The following is a 16912-nucleotide window of genomic DNA, read 5'->3' as shown; positions in this document are numbered from 1 at the left end:
CAGGATTGTCAATTTCCAGCCTGACTGCCACTTCTATTTGATCTCCAGATTCAGGATGGATTTACAATCACTACATTTATAAAGAAGAATTCGATTGATCAATTTTCAACCTGAATAAAATTGCATACCACATTAATAGATTAAACACAAGTGTATTTGCATAAATATGTCATGGACCTGAACAAAATAGAACTATATCACATATACAGGTTTGCATCTGTCCCTGAAACTGTGTATTGTTCCTCATTTGTGGTATCTGGTTCTGATGATGCTTGATCTGAGCTGAGAGACAGAAAAATCCATCAGCAGCAAACACTGACTGCAAACCAGCATGCCCCATGGTAAAGTTATTGCTGCCTCACATAGCATAGCAATATTTAGAAATGAGGGATATCTCCCCCGCACTGCAATTACTTCAGACTGGATTTAAGAAGTTCAAAATGTTCATACTTTCCAGTTCAGTAGTCTGACTACAATCAACTAAAAATCAACGCACTTGGGCCACTTTTATGCTGGATACACACCATGCATTTCCGCATCGAATGCGTCCGTCGATTCGATTATTTCTGAGAATTTCCAAACGCATTTCGATGATTTTTAGGTCGATTGCCATATAAAGTGTGGCAAATCGACCTAACGATTAGTAACACAAGAAACACTAGGTTGTAAGAGCATTTTTCTCTTTAGTGTATTTAATATTGTTTTTTCGTTGATTTGATACTTTTGCACGGATTGTGTGCATGTGGACACCCATGTTGTTGGGCATGGGTGCTGACATGCACACCATTTTTGTTTGCGCAATGAATTTGCACGGTAGCACTTTATGACTATATAGGTATTTTCTGCACAATTATACACAATATGTGGCACTTGTCCTTTGACCTTTATACTATTATAGTGTTATTACAATATGATCCAGAGGTGGATAGTGTTGATAATATTCGAAATGTACCAGGAGACTATATTCTAATTGTTTTTATTTGTCTGGTTTGTTCGTTCAATAAAGTTTGATATTTAATTAATTGAGATCCAGGGTGCCCTTGAGATATTATTTATGGCTCAGATAGGTACTCCTTTTCTTTTTGTGTCATGAAATCGACTTAATGAGCCATCGAAGCTTGAATCGGACATGTCGGAAACAATCGAATCGATGCGTATCGGACGTATCGAACGCGGAAACGCATGGTGTGTATCCAGCATTACACAGGAGGTTGGTCAGTTCAGCCTCTTGTCTGCTAGACACCAAGCAATTTAATGCAGCCTAATGGCAGTGTTATGATCCCAGGCATGTTAGCTTTTGACATGTAGTGCTGCTTTTTGCAGCAAAAACAAATATTGCATCTCAGTGCAGCTGAGCAGAGGTGCAACTCAATGCAGTGGCTGCTTCTCCATTGTCCATGTTCAGTGCTAGCCTACATCAAAAAGAGGCCTTAATTTATTGCTTCTCAGGTTATGCTTTGATGTCTTAGATTTTCCCGTTTTGAACACCATTACATCTTAACGTGTGTGGAAAGCACTGCAGCCATCATGTGAAAAATAAAATCCATATCGATATAAAAATGTGTGACCTTAAACACCGCCCTATACTTTGATTCTTTCATTTTAGTTTAAGTTTGGCACTATGAACTATAACATTTAGTTAGTTGCTTAGACAATCAAAATAAGCACATATAAAAAAATAATAAAGAATTGATGTGACTAAGCAGTATTTTTTTTTTCCCATCGGAGCAACAAAGGATCACCTGTCATGTCTTTGTACAACTCCATTCAGTCCAAAGCTAGAGAGTACAGTGGTTTGGCCAAGTCTTGATCAGACGTCTAATGCAATCTGGTCATGTATTGCAAAGCGCACAAGGAAAAAAATAAAATAAAAAAAACACACACACACACACACACACACACACACACACACACACACACACACACACACACACACACACACACACACGTTTGTCAAATCAGGATGCTATTGCTTAGTGGATGGACACCTTTGTCCCAGGATAGGGAGGATCAATGTCATGCAAAAAAAAAAGCCAAGATGATTCAAATCTCATGCAGCTTGAAAAAAGACCAAATGATGCTATGGCATTTGACTGGACCATTTTCCAGCTACATAAATTTGCATCAGCTCAGAATAGTTGCATCTCATTGACCATCCCTATTCTGGGATGATAGGTAGCCTTTCCACAAGTGTCAACAAGTGCAGTGCTAAGCAAGGAAAGGAGAACCTAATTAACTACTGTATGATCAAGATGAACAGGTCATACTGGGGTTACACTGAGAAGTTTGGAATTAGGCTTCTATAAGTAGACTTACTAGGATTTAGTCTGTACAAGTCTTAATACATGTGGTACAGCTTATACGTAATGCACTATAAATTGAGGCAAACACTACTAAACTGAATGCAAACAAGAAATCATGTGTTGCGTTTTGGAAACAAGGACACATCGAAGAGAACTGTGACTCAAGACCTACAACAGAAACTGATAAACAATACCACTTCAGCCTACAGCTTCGAAAATCTTATGCATCCAAGCAATGTTCACCTCCCATTCATTCGCTAATAACTTTATCGCTACTTATCAAAATTAATTGATCTATATCTCTTTTTTCCGCCACTAATTAGGCTTTCTTTAGGTAGTACATTTTGCTAAGAGCTACTTTACTGTAAATACATTTTAACAGGAAGATTAAGATAGAAATGGAAAAAAAAACATTATTTCTCAGTTTTTAGCCATTATAGTTTAAAATTAATACATGCTACAGTAATTAAAACCCATGCATTTTATGTGCCCATTTGTCCAGCTTATTACACCATTTAAATTACGTCCCTATCACAATTTATGGCGCCGATATTTTATTTAGAAATAAAGGTGCATTTTTTCAATTTGCGTCGGTCACTATTTACAAGCTTATAATTTTAAAAAATGTAATAAGATACTCTCTTGACATGTATATTTAAAAAGTTCAGACCCTTAGGTAACTATTTATGTAGTTTTTTTTTTTTTAATTGTAATTTTTTTTATTCTTTTTTTTAATACAAAAATGTATTTGGGTAATTTTAGTTTGGGAGGTAAATAGCCAATTTTAGATGTAAAATAATGTATTTTTTATTCAATACAGGTATGTGGGTGCAGTTTACTATTTGGCCACAAGATGGCCACATTCAAAAAGTTCCTAGATGCGAACGATGTCGCATCTAGGAACTAAAATGAAGAGAAGTTGTTTCCTGGGGGCAGAAATACCACGCTCTCTGATGAGAAAGCGTCGGTATTTCTGCCGGGGACTTGGATCGGTGAATGGGAATTATATTCCCATTCACTGATCGGGGGGGCAGCGGGAGCGCGCGCCCGATCGCGCGCACCACACGGCTGCAGCACCACTGCCTATCTGGACGGATATATGCGTCCAGATATGGCGAAGTGGTTAAGCCGGGTACACAGCTTCAACTTTGATTTCCCAATTACTGACCAATTTTACCACCTCCATGTAGTAGGAGAGCTCAACTATACAATCTGTTCATAGTATTATTAAATCTGTTGACCCTCATTTTACACAGTGATGGTGAGATTGGTCAGTGATTGGACAATCAAAATTGAAGGCGTGCCCCAGGATTTAAGTTTGCATGGAGCTTTAAAGAGACACTGAAGCGAAGTTAAAAAATGATATAATGATTTGTATGTGTAGTACAGCTAAGAAATAAAACATTAGGAGCAAAGACATAAGTCTAATACTGTTTCTAGTACAGGAAGAGTTAAGAAACTCCAGTTATCTATGCAAAAGAGCCATTGAGCGCCACAACTTTCAAAGCCGCAGAGAGCTCTGTCTTCTGACGCTTATTATCTCAACTGTCAGTCACTGTACTTTCTTTTTCTCTCCAGAGGACAGTTCAAAAGTTCACTGGCCTGCTCTGTAAAATCATTTAGACTGCTAAGTAGTGTGTAAACTGCAAGTATTAGGGAATGATGCAATGTTATAAAACCAAAAAAACACTAACTGAAAACAAAAATATGAGAATATTTTATTTGCTACTAATGTTCTACACAACCAATTCACTATATCAGTTTTTTTTGCGTTTCTTTAGGATTGGTTCCACTGCAATGGACATAAGGAACATACATGTTTTTTGTATATGTTATGCCAGAACCTGAAGTCTGGCCGGTCAAAACAAGAAGTGGCAGTCTCCACGCGGCCAATGTGAAAAACAAATTAGATTCCCAGCTGCATAAGTAAATTAGATTCTTGACATAAATGAATTAGATTCCCGGCAGCAATGTGAGAAATTAAGCCGGCTCCTCGGGTCTGGCTCCTCCCCCTGCCCACCTCCTATTCAGCTCTGGCAGCCCGGGACACGTGTCCCCCAGAGTCGTTCGTCGCGGCAGAGAAGCAGAGATGGAAGGCTGCAGACATTGCTTCTACCAGCACCCGCTCTGCAGGAACAAACGTGAGGATTCCCTGATATCTGCAGTTCCACCACAGTGTAAATATTCAGACAGTGACCATCACCAAAAATGAGTTCAACAAAAGGTCACTCACGGTCTTTAAAAACATCACAGTTTAATAAAATTTGACAAATATAGCACATATACAATAGCTTACTTTAAGGGTCCTTTTGACAGGGACCCTTGGTAAGAAAAGAGCGTATAGTGTATACCAATACACAATTAAAGTCTCACGGAATCAGTTGATTTGCCCAGTCTCCAGTTCCGACCGGTTTCGGCTTTCCGCCGTCGTCAGGGAACACTGGAGACTGAGCTACTGGGCAAATATATAAAGAGTTACCTTGCTCCATGCCATGCAGAGCCGTTGCGAGCGCACTCACCGGCACACGTAATTCGCCGATAAAATCAAATTCTAATTGGTAGAGAGACGTCACATGTCTGCAGCGCACGGGAACCTGGGATAGGAGTACGTCACCAGGGATTCCCTCAGTGCGCTGCTATTGGGCAAAACAGGCCGGCGCATTAGCATAGCGGCGCACGAATACGCGTATTAGCCCTAGTTGGAGACTGGGCAAATCAACTGATTCCGTGAGACTTTAATTGTGTATTGGTATACACTATACGCTCTTTTCTTACCAAGGGTCCCTGTCAAAACGACCCTTAAAGTAAGCTATTGTATATGTGCTATCTTTGTCAAATTTTATTAAACTGTGATGTTTTTAAAGACAGTGAGTGACCTTTTGTTGAACTCATTTTTGGTGATGGTCACTGTCTGAATATTTACACTGTGGTGGATCTGCAGATATCGTGGTATCTCCCTAGCGCTGTGGAGCTCTTTGCTTGGAATTTGTGATACCTATTGTGGATATGGTCTTCTCCTGAGCAGCTGGTGAAAGATACTTTGAGTGGGAGCAGCGCCTGTATTCTTTAAAAAAAACGTGAAGATTCCCTGCCGCGACAAACGACTCTGGGGGAATCCGCGTGTCCTTGGCCGCAGAGCTGAATAGGAGGTGGGAAGCGGGAGGAGCCAGAGCAGCGGCTTCATTTCTCACATTGCCACCGGAAATCCAATTCATTTATGCCGCCGGGAATTCTATTCATTTGTCACATTGGCCGCAGTGAGACGGCCACTTCTAGTTTTGACCGTTCAGAACCTGAAGTGGCCAGACTTGGGGTTCTGGTCAGAACATATACACCCTTCACAAGTCTGTTGCAATTGTGTGCACTATGCTACACTTTTACAGGCAGTGGAAAGCACTGCCATTCATTATGATGAATGACACTTCTTCACATGACCACAGCTGAGTAGGAGATCAGAGGCATATTATGTTGCACTGACATCAGTGTGAACCGATCTTTAGTGTCACCTATCTATAACACTACATTTGCTGGGATAGATAATAAGGATGCATTGCTCCGCAGACAAAGTATCATGAATCTAATCAACTAAAGCTGGAACTCAAAGTCAGCATATATACTGTGTCTGAAAGCCCTATTCTTTCTATAGAATACATATTGCAGAGCAAGAAGTTACACCTTTCCTTTTAGGCTACTTGCACACCAAGACGGTGCGTTAGGTGCTACGTTAAGGTCGCATAACGTGCACCTAACAACGTATGGTGCTGCAAGTGAGGACGGTAGAGTGAGCCGCGTTAGGCGGCTCGATTCCTATAATGTCTCCCAGAGTGGCGCTGATTGGCCAGCGGGACCACGTGATGCGGAGCGAGACACTCCGCATCACGTGGTCCCGCCGGCCAATCAGCGCCCGCCAGTGCAGTGAATATTAAGTAGCCATGTGCGCGGCTACTGTAGCTGGCTCTCCCCGCCTCCTCTCCGCCCCCCACTGCGCATGTGCAAACAGTCTAACGCGGCTATAGCCGCTGTAACGCCGTAGCATGCTGCAATTTCCGGAGAACGTGCAGCGTTACATGTAACGCAACGTGGGCTGTGTGAACAGCCCACTTGTGTTACATTGCTGTGCGTTGGAGGAGCGTTACAGGCGCACTAACGTGCGCCTGTAACGTCTTAGTGTGTAAGCAGCCTTAAGCCAAGACACCTTATATCAATATTCCATTGCTAGCAGTCACATAATTATGGCTTCATTAAGTTGACCCATTATTCATTTACCAGTGAAAGAGGTTGTTACTATTTGCTGCATTTAGATCTGGTTGTTCTGGTTACAGCCAGCCTTCTGACCAGCACCCGTTTACACTGTCCAGCACACAACTGTGACTCACCTAAGTTTCACTGTGAGTCATCCTGGTTCAGAGAAACTGGATTATTGGATTACCACAAAGACAAGTGTATAGAGTATTGCAATCCTGGCAATACCTGTGTCTGGGCTAGATTTATTTTCTCCTTTGAAACATGCTGAATTTGGCATTTCTTAACCGATGTACACATCAATTATATCCTATGGCAGTTTAAGGAAACACTTCAACCTCTGGAACAAAAAATTCTAAAGTGTATACAGCTGCTGATGCATCAATGAAAGATTGGGAGTGCTAGTTTATGTTGTACAAGCTCATTATTGCACCATGTACCCAGATGTCAAAAGCTGCCCCATTTCCCTCCTCCCTAGCAATGGAATGCATCACTGTGCAACAGTCTAACAATCCATCGAGACAGCACTCAGCCCTGAACTGCTGTCCAAGGGGTCGAGTCTTATGCTGGGCATACTCGGCTCGATTTTGCCGCTCGATTCTCTTATCTTTTTGCATTGTCCTCAATGCGGAATTGAGCAGCGAAACGATCGGGCAGGAGATTGGACATGCCGGAAATTATCTATTGAGCCATTTACAGAATCGAGCCGCAGTCGTTGCACTTGTTGTTTAAAACCTGATATTTATCTTGAGAACTCTGCACTTACAATTTCTGCAGTTTTATGATCTGACAAACGGAATTAACACTTACCTTTCAATGTTATAACTACTGTATATAAAACAGTGAATGTTTTAATTTACTTTTTAAGTTGTTTATTTTTTTTAAATATAATTTATTATAATGACAACTACATATAGATAACACGTGACCTTACAATGTCTGCCTGATGACTGTATTTAGTGTTGTGGCATAAATGCAACTTGTCGGTATGGAAAATGTCAAATATAAGGTAGATTTTTTTTTTAATATTTATATGCAAAACAAAAAAAGTTTGCCTTCTTGAAACCGAAGGAACGTGCGATAATTCAGGTTGGAGTGAGCATATGATGTCTCCCACAATGCATCACTGCTGAATATGCAAATTATCCTTTGTTGTCCCTGTAAGCTAACCACACCTCCAGAACCTCTGGAATGCAATAATGTGTCAGCTTGTTAATTGTACTGAGTACATTAATCCAACATGCATACAGACTGTTTTGGATGGGTTGATCATCAGTGCATGGCATTGATTAATGTGGCTCTATGGAGTAGGGCTTGAAAGACCCAGTTACAGATTACCCAGCAAGCTCATGGTGAACGAGAACTCCTAGGAGTGTGTAAGGGCCTACAAAGGACCAAAAAGCCCTCTTACTAAAATGTTATGCAAAAGATTGCCTTCTTAAAACAGAAGATATTTGTGATAATTCAGGTTGGAGTGAGCATATAGGTCATCTACAACGATGCATCACAGCTCAATATGCACATCATCCTTTGTTGACCCTGAAAGCTTAACACGCCTCCAGAACTGCTGAAATGCAATGTTGTGTCATCTTAAATTTAGGGAGTTCCAGAAGAAGGGGAGAAATGAGGTAGGAAAAAGTGGCGAGGGTAGATGAGTGGAGAAAATGTTTAGCAGAGGGTAGGTGGTAAAATTGTATTTGGAAATTATTGTAGTAATGGCCACCTCTCCGTAGAAAAAATAGATACATATATAAATCTTTGTTTTATTGTGTGTGAATGAGATTTTTCATGCAATACTTCAATAATAGTACATACCATCTCGCCAAACTGCCTTATAAATCTCATACAGTTTCAGGACATATTTTATTTGTTGCATGAATGGTTTTCTCTTGAAGAACATATGCCCACTGGATTTCCATATTCATTTTTGAATTTATGAACTTCTCTAAGAAGTTATTATACATGTTTAAAGCTGGTAATCAGAGTTAATTCTCAACTTACTAAGTGTTTTTCTTTCTTAAGCCCCATCTACACAATACGATTTTTTGTGCGATTAAATTTACGATCTTATTAAATCTGACATGTCCGATCGAAATTTGATTCAATTTAATATGCCATTTTTTGCAATGTCAAATCTAATTGAATCGAATCCCGATCGGACATGTCGGATTTAATCTGATCGTAAATAGAATCGTAATCGAATCGTACAAAGAATGGTATCGTGTAGATTGGGCTTTATAGTCCCTCTAGATAAGATAAAACATGCATGCTTGTTGAGCCAAGCTTTTACACCTTACTACTATTCAAACCATTTATAACATTGAACATGTATTAGGTTCCCACTTTGAAAAGAAAACGTATCAGTTTGGTACATTTTCTGTAGTGTAGCGATAGGCATGCAAAAATAGCTTGTGCTTCCAGTGCCGTACCCACTAGGCTCTTTACCGCATATGTACTTCTGTCACCTACATCTATGGTGGTCACAGTCGCTTGGGACTCCATTGCTGTCAACTGCCACTATACTAATGGAAACCCCAGCAAAAGCCTATTAAACTGCTGGTGCTCTCCTCGAGGACGGTTTAATGTCCAATAGGGAGCCCCAGCAGTATAATCTGATTTATACACAAACCTCACATTAAAAATGACATGCCCTTTTCACACAGGAGGATGCAGGAGGTGAATTTATCACCTGTCAGATGCTACTATGGGTGCTTGCTAGAGGTGGCAATTCCTACACATTTCCAAATACAATCTTATCTACCCTAGCCACTTCTTCCTACCTCATACAGGATTTCTCAAGTGTCACTCCCCTTCTTCTGGAACTCCCTAATTCAGTCCAACACTACACTGCATATAATTTCATGCTCATCTGGTGGAGATATTGATACGGTTTGCTCACGACTTATAAACATATGATGGCTTTAAGTGAACCGAGCACCTTTTTTAGCACTCAGAACATTTCTATAGCACATGAAAAATGCATGCCAACAACCTGTTTCATTATTAAAATAAACTTTCATTTTACCTTGTATTTTACATTCAAAGTAGTTTTATTAGCCTGTTTCAGCAGGCCTGCTCGACAGTCCCCAACCACAGAGACTTCAGGAAGCTAATTGTTTTATTGAGATAATTACCAAGACAATACCTTTTCATTAACAAAGGGGGTGAGTACTTAGGTCTGTTTCTTCAAAGACATTGTGTGTGTCAAAGTGTCAAGATAGCATCTCTGACTTCTGTAAATAAGGAATGTGAGAAAGGGGGGGGGGGGGGGGGGGGCGGAACATGGAAGCTTCTATGCCAGGAGAGATTCCAGTGAAAGAGAATGTGCTCAGTTCCCTTTAACTGTACAGGTGTCCATGGAGTTTGCTTAAGATCCGGCAAACCGGATCTTTAACCACTTCACCATTGAGGGGGTTTTACCCCTTGAACACCAGAGCAATTTTCACCTTTCAGCGCTCCTTCCATTCATTCATCTATAACTTTATTACTTATCGCAATGAAATGAACTATATCTTGTTTTTTTCGCCACCAATTAGGCTTTCTTTAGGTGGGACATTATGCCAAGAATTATTTTATTCTAAATGTGTTTTATTGGGAAAATAGGGAAAAAATGTGGGAAAAATATATTATTTTTCAGTTTTCGGTCATTATAGTTTTTAAATAATGCATGCTACTGTAATTAAAACCCATGAAATGTATTTGCCCATTTGTCCCGGTTATAAAACCATTTAAATTATGTCCCTATCGCAATGTTTGGCGCCAATATTTTATTTGGAAATAAAAGGTGAATTTTTTCCAGTTTTGCGTCCATCCCGAATTACAAGCCCGTAGTTTATAAAGTAACAGTGTTATACCCTCTTGACAAATATTTAAAATGTTCAGTCCCTAAGGTAACTGTTTGTTTTTTTAAATTACAAAAAAAAAAAATAATAATTGGGGAGAGTGGGAGGTAATGAGTTAATTTATTGTGTAAAACAATGTATTTGTATGTGAAAAATGCTTTAGGGTGTAGTTTACTATTTGGACACAAGATAGCCACAGTGAGTATGTTTACATGCGACCTGTAAGGGTCCGGAAGGACGCTTACAGGAAGCAGTAGGAGGCTGGGAGAATCACAACGATCGCGCTGTTTCTCAAAGAAGCAGCAGATCATTGCGGGGGCTTAGATCAACAAACGGGAATGGATTGTCCTGTTCATTGATCTCCGGGCGGCGGCGTGTACGAGCGTCAGGAGCGCGGACGGTACGGATTTCTCAGTCCCTGGTTTTTTTAGGGGGAAAAAAAAAAAAAAGGGACGGAGAAATTCGTACCGCCGGGGGTAAAGTGGTTAAACAGCAATACTAAAGTGCACAGTTCCCCTCCTTACCCCACTTACTGGAAGCCACTCAGTTGTGCTCTGTGCTGTTGTCCCTCCTCCTCCTCATAGCAACAGCAGGCTTTGCTCTGGTATACCAGAGCAACGCTAGTTCCCTGCAGTGACATCCCCATCGCACATCAATCTTTATAGAAAGAATACAGCATATTTGGCTGCCATGAAGATGGGAGCTTGGAACTTTGTGTGCAGGTTATGCTAGGAATACACGGTTCAATGAGAGAGAAGAGAGGTGAGGGACAGAGGCTTCAGCCAATCAGGCTGATCCAGCATGCATGTCACTTCTCTTTTGCGTCTGCGTACTCTGTTAGAGCCTGGGGGCATGGGGAGAGAAAAGCGCATGTGGATAAGAGTAAGATTGGTTTCAAACTTTTCAATTGCCTGGTTAGCATCCTTTTTATTAATTTAAAGAGTAACTGTTAGCCCCCAAATTGAAATTTAAAAACACTATTGCAATGTTTTATTTATTATATAAGTGAGCCAAAAAGCCAATGTACAAGTTAAAAATCAATTTAATTTTGTTACTATCTAACCTTTTCCCCCAGCTCCGGACGCAAGCCGCATATCAGATACTGTAGCATGCAGAGCATGCCTATGTCTGGCCGACCCCCCTCTCCCCCCCAGGACCAGGTGCCAATATATTCTCCCCACCGCAGCTGACCGCTCTGACACGGAGACAGAGCGGCAGCACTTCCAGAGCAGCACCGCAGAGCAGCCGCCGCCGTGCATCTCTCTCATATGTGATTCTCTCACATGTGACTCGGCGGCGGCTGCTCTGCGGTGCTGCTCTGGAAGTGCTGCCGCTCTGTCTCCGTGTCAGAGCGGTCAGCTGCGGTGGGGAGAATATATTGGCACCTGGTCCTGGGGGGGGGGGGAGGGGGGGTCGGCCAGACATAGGCATGCTCTGCATGCTACAGTATCTGATATGCGGCTTGCGTCCGGAGCTGGGGGAAAAGGTTAGATAGTAACAAAATTAGATTGATTTTTAACTTGTACATTGGCTTTTTGGCTCACTTATATAATAAATAAAACATTGCAATAGTGTTTTAAATTTCAATTTGGGGGCTAACAGTTACTCTTTAATAGCCTGCAGTAGAGAATAAATTTAGTATTTTATATCTAACAGTTACTTTTTTCAAAGTGGATCAGAGATGCACTTTTACTCATTGCATAATTGTGTTCCTTTCATATAGTTTATAGGGCATTCCTCAAGCCAAATATTTGTTTTGTTTTAACCCCCTTGGCGGTACAATAAATCCGCCAGGGGTCAGCGCAGCATATATTTTTTTTTTTAAAGCATGTAGCTAGCCTAGCGCTAGCTACATGCTTCCCCCCTCCCTTCGCTATCCCTCCCACTCCTCCGATCGCCGCCGGCGCTTTTACCCTGCAGGGGATCCCGTTCTGAACGGGATTCCCTGTATGGGCTTTCCCGTCGCCATGGCTTATGGGAGCTCAGTCTGGGCAGGAGGAAGATACTAGCCAGAGATTTCAGAGGCAGAGGGCATCTCCAGCCCTCAGCCTGTGACCAACAGAACTTGGCTGCCCAAATTGTATCACAGGAATAAATAATAAACTGTTGAAGCTGTTTGCAGCTAGATATGCTGTGTAAACTATCTAAACTTTAGATAAGATATATAGACAAGTTACTTGTTATAGTTCGTTTTTCATCTCGATCTGCTTTAACACTGCTACTACCTACTGAGTGCACCCCAAGTGGCTGCAGCTCTCAAGTGCTTTGAGTCCGCAGCCAAATGTGAGGTCTGGTACTTGCAAAGCTGAATTCTGTGTTTTGGGAAAACACGTTGCCCAACTGTTATGGAGTCTGCCTTTTCGTTTATAATCTAAGAAGTGGATGTTGTGGAAAATTACTATTTTGTTTTATCTCATAGCCCTCTTGGTATGTTAACCAGGGTCTTGCAACTTCATATAAAGTGTTGCTGGGCAGGACCAGTCAATTATTTTACTGCTAGGCTCGTGTACTTGTGACACATGCATTTTTGCTGCACAGGAATGCCCTGGATCTTGCAGGAATGCACACTACCAGCTTCCTGGTGGCAAGGAGTGCCCCAGATCTTCTAGGATCCTAGCAACAGCCCTGCCGTAGTACATCAATCAAGGCTGTGAAAGCAACTACATTTATAGTCAGTTTTTTTAAAATCTACGCAAATCAATCTTATGTGATCTATCTTCAAATTAAAATACAGGAATGACATAAACCAGCCAAAAATGTATTGTGGTGAGTCTGGTGACATTCCGACAATGATCCAGACAAGCAGAAACACAAGACAGATCAATTCCTTTTGTTTATACAAAAAGTTTATTTGTGTAGTATGCCTTGGACACTGAACCAAAAACAAATTACATATCTTTTTGTAGAATGCTGCAACAAACTGAACAAAGATCTGCTAACAAAGATATATTCAATTAATTTGACTGGGTAAAATACCTCAAAAAGTGTCAAGAGGGAAGAAGGGCATAACTTTACCAGGGATGGATCAAGACCAAGTTGCGCCTGGGGCAAGGTCAGGTTTTGGCGCCTAACCTGCCATTCATTTTGCCGCCTTTTTAAGAAGGCAACAAACTGCGCCTGGGGCAAGATACCCGCTTGCCCCCCCCCCCCCCCCCTAGATCCGTCCCTGAACTTTACATAACTTCAACTCCACAGTGGTAGACAAGAATGCAGAGATCGGTTATCTGGGAACCAGCAGAACATTAGGCGCCACCTCTACTGACACCAACCAGATTTTAAAAGAAAAAAAAAAAAAAAACACACACAGGGCCCATTCACACTTGTGCGTTTTCAGTGCGATTTCAGCTTTGCTGAAAATCGCTAGCGATTTGAAAAACGTGTTCACAATGAAAGTGTATGGAAGTGTTCTCATTTAAGCGTTTAGCGATTTGCTGAAACGCAAACGCGTTGCATGCAGCGTTTTCTGAGCGATTCTGGAGCGATTAGCGTTTCAATAAATGTATTTGAATTGAACTAGAAATCGCAAAACGCTAATCGCTGCAAAAACACTCTATACAGTGAAAAATCGCAAGGAAAAAACGCCAGGAAAACGCTCAGCGTTTTGCATTAGCGTTTAGCGATTTCTAGTGTGAATGGGCCCACACACTTCAAAGTTGGGCATCAGCTGTAATTTTTTAAAGAACCCTGGCTCATAGGGTCTATCCCGCCCTGACTCAGTGTGCACTGTTTTAGATCCAAACAAAAACATGGAAAATTATCAAGATCATTATGCAAGTTATCAATAATAAAAGTTTGTACACTTACAAATCATAAAGACTAAAATTAGCTGATCACACTGATCAACTACAGGTGGCCTTTCCCCCTCTCAGTACTTTCGATACAGGCAACTCCAGGACAACATCCTACTGCCCACATTTCGGGTCGCCCATGGCAGACAATAAGCACTAATCAAAAGCATGGCCGCAGAAGTGGAGAGACAGAGGACAAGCTGCGCTACAGACACAGTGTAATAAGAGGAGTCGGGAGAGATGGGTTACATTGTTGTGCATCACAATGAAACTGATCCATGCAAGACGTCTGGAATATCAATCAAGCATTGAAGGGAGTCCCGCCAGCTCTGCGCTCCCCCTCTATGGAGACACATAGACAGGCAGCACTCAGCTGAACACAAACGACAAATACTGTACTGACTAATATTACTGGCACCGCAGCGCATTATGACATACCTAGCAGCACAACAGCAGCTGCTCTACTCCTCCTCATCCATGGCTGGACGGCATCAGCTGACACCAGCAGGGACACAACAAAGCCATGGCCAACAAGCCCAGCTACATAGCCCGCCACCGCCTCCCTTCTCCCGCCGGAACCTCACAGCGCTTCCCACTTACCCAAAATATCAGGTTCAGGAAAACCAGGACGGTCTTAGAGGAGATCACCCCGCACTGCCCCATCTTTCCGCTCACAATATGGCGGCCCCGCTATGTGACGCAGCTCCCTACTCACGGGCTCTCCAGGCAACTGACCCGCCCTCCAGCACGTGACGTCAGCGCTCTTCTTCGGCACCACCTTGAAGGAGACTGTCGTTAACCATATTGCATGAGGGCGAGTTTCCCATGCACTATGCATAAGGTGTACCAAACTACATCACAACTTTTGTTTTTTTGAGATACGAGCAAATTAATGGCTGCTATTCAGAAGATAGGTGACAGTGTGGGAGGCAATGCATTAGAATAGGATTATTTATGACTGTGATAGTGGTACAGAGGGTAGGAACACAGTGGCTGCGCATGATAGGCAGCGTTTTTCAGCATGTGCATTTTTAGTGCGTTTGTGTTTTTGTTACGCACATGCGTTTTTCTTGCATTTTGCATGCATTTTAATGCATTTGCAGTTCACATATATTAGGGCCCATTCACACTTAAAAATGCAGAACAGTAGCGCTTTGCGCACGTGAACCAATTTTTATCTTTTATCAGTAACTTTCTGGTAGGAAAATAAATATATTTGTCACTCAAAGTTGAATCACGCTCCCCACTGCACCAGATGCTCCTAAAAGATGTATACAAAAAAGCTCCACATAGCGTAACTCTGTTATACCGAAATCACACACCACCCGTGTTCCAGTGACAATAGTGCAGCACACGTGACCATAAACTTCCACTGTAGCTCGCTCACCAGATGATGACCACCTCAGAAATCAGGTGGATCTATCGCTTCAATCACAACTCCTCACTGGCACTGTGGATCTTCAACTTCTATTTAATATTGCAGTAATCGATTTCCAATCATATAAAACATAAAATCACAACATAGTATAAAACCTTTTAAAACCAATAAGCTTCCTGAACTACAAGTGCGCACTCACGTATGGATTCTTGATAATCAGGCACATCATATGGACCAACAGCAGGGTCTGTTGCAACATCAGGCCTAGTCCCGTCTGGGTATGGGCATCGCGTCCCGATTCCTCTCCCGGGCTCCCGTATGTAGTCGCGCTATGATCCTCCGCTCCGTAACCCGATTCAACCACCGCCGCTCTAGTACCGTAGTGACGTCAGACACACTGGACGTAGCTCCACCCTACGCGTTTCGTCCAATCGGACCTGATGAGTCCGATTGGACGAAACGCGTAGGGCGGAGCTACGTCCAGTGCGTCTGACGTCACCACTGTGAGTGCCAGTGAGGAGTTGTGATTTAAGCAATAGATCCACCTGATTTCTGAGGTGGCCATCATCTGGTGAGCGAGCTACAGTGGAAGTTTATGGTCATGTGTGCTGCACTATTGTCACTGGAACACGGGTGGTGTGTGATTTCGGTATAACAGTTCTGCTATGTGGAGCTTTTTTGTATATATCTTTTAGGAGCATCTGATGCAGTGGGGAGCGCAATTCAACTTTGAGTGATTTTTCTGTGTCTGGAACACCGTAATAGCGATCCCACTTTTTGTGATGAGAACTTTTATTTGTCGTGGTATTGAACTAATTGCTATCTTAAAAGGTCTAAGGACAGGCAGCGCAGCTTTGTGTAATATTAAATAAATATATTTGAGTGACAGTGCCCATCCTTACATTTTTTTTACATTGATCTCTAAATAGATGCACAATCCATCTCCCATCTTTGCCGTTCCCACCCATACCACCAAAAGGTGCAAGCAAGCATTCTTTTTAAGCGAGACAGCTGTTAGTGGTTTGGGGCTACCACCCTCCTCCACTCCAACCCCATCCACTGGCCTGGGTATCCCACAATACACATGTAACTTCCAGTTTGCTGTGAGGGGCCACATTCTTATATTGCTCCTGATATTTTTAGGCTTCCCATCAGAGACTCCCCCTCCCTCCCTGTTACATTTTAATAAACCCCTTATGGTGGCCATACATGGTACAATTTTTCATACAAGCTTACCATTTCTATGTAGTATAAGGGTAAATTAAGTGAATATACTGAAAGGATAATTTAGGCAGTTACCTTATACTACATAGAATTGGTAAGATTGGATGAAAAAATTGTACCATGTATGGCCACCTT

The 16912-nt window shown here is 42.0% G+C and overlaps 1 protein-coding gene across 1 annotated transcript in view; it reads right to left on the bottom strand.

Moving 5' to 3' along the window:
• TSPAN3 (tetraspanin 3) overlaps positions 1–14904 on the bottom strand; it is a 30055-nt gene extending 15151 nt beyond the window's left edge. The window contains exon 1 of the mRNA XM_068275838.1: positions 14776–14904. Coding sequence (XP_068131939.1) covers positions 14776–14838 — 63 coding nt within the window. The 5' untranslated portion in view covers positions 14839–14904. The remainder of the gene's footprint in view (positions 1–14775) is intronic.
• Positions 14905–16912: the final 2008 nt, after the last annotated feature.

The sequence above is a fragment of the Hyperolius riggenbachi genome, chromosome 3 (genome assembly GCF_040937935.1).
Source record: "Hyperolius riggenbachi isolate aHypRig1 chromosome 3, aHypRig1.pri, whole genome shotgun sequence".
In the NCBI taxonomy this organism is placed as follows: Eukaryota; Metazoa; Chordata; class Amphibia; order Anura; family Hyperoliidae; genus Hyperolius; species Hyperolius riggenbachi.
This window is presented reverse-complemented; position numbering and strand designations above follow the sequence as displayed.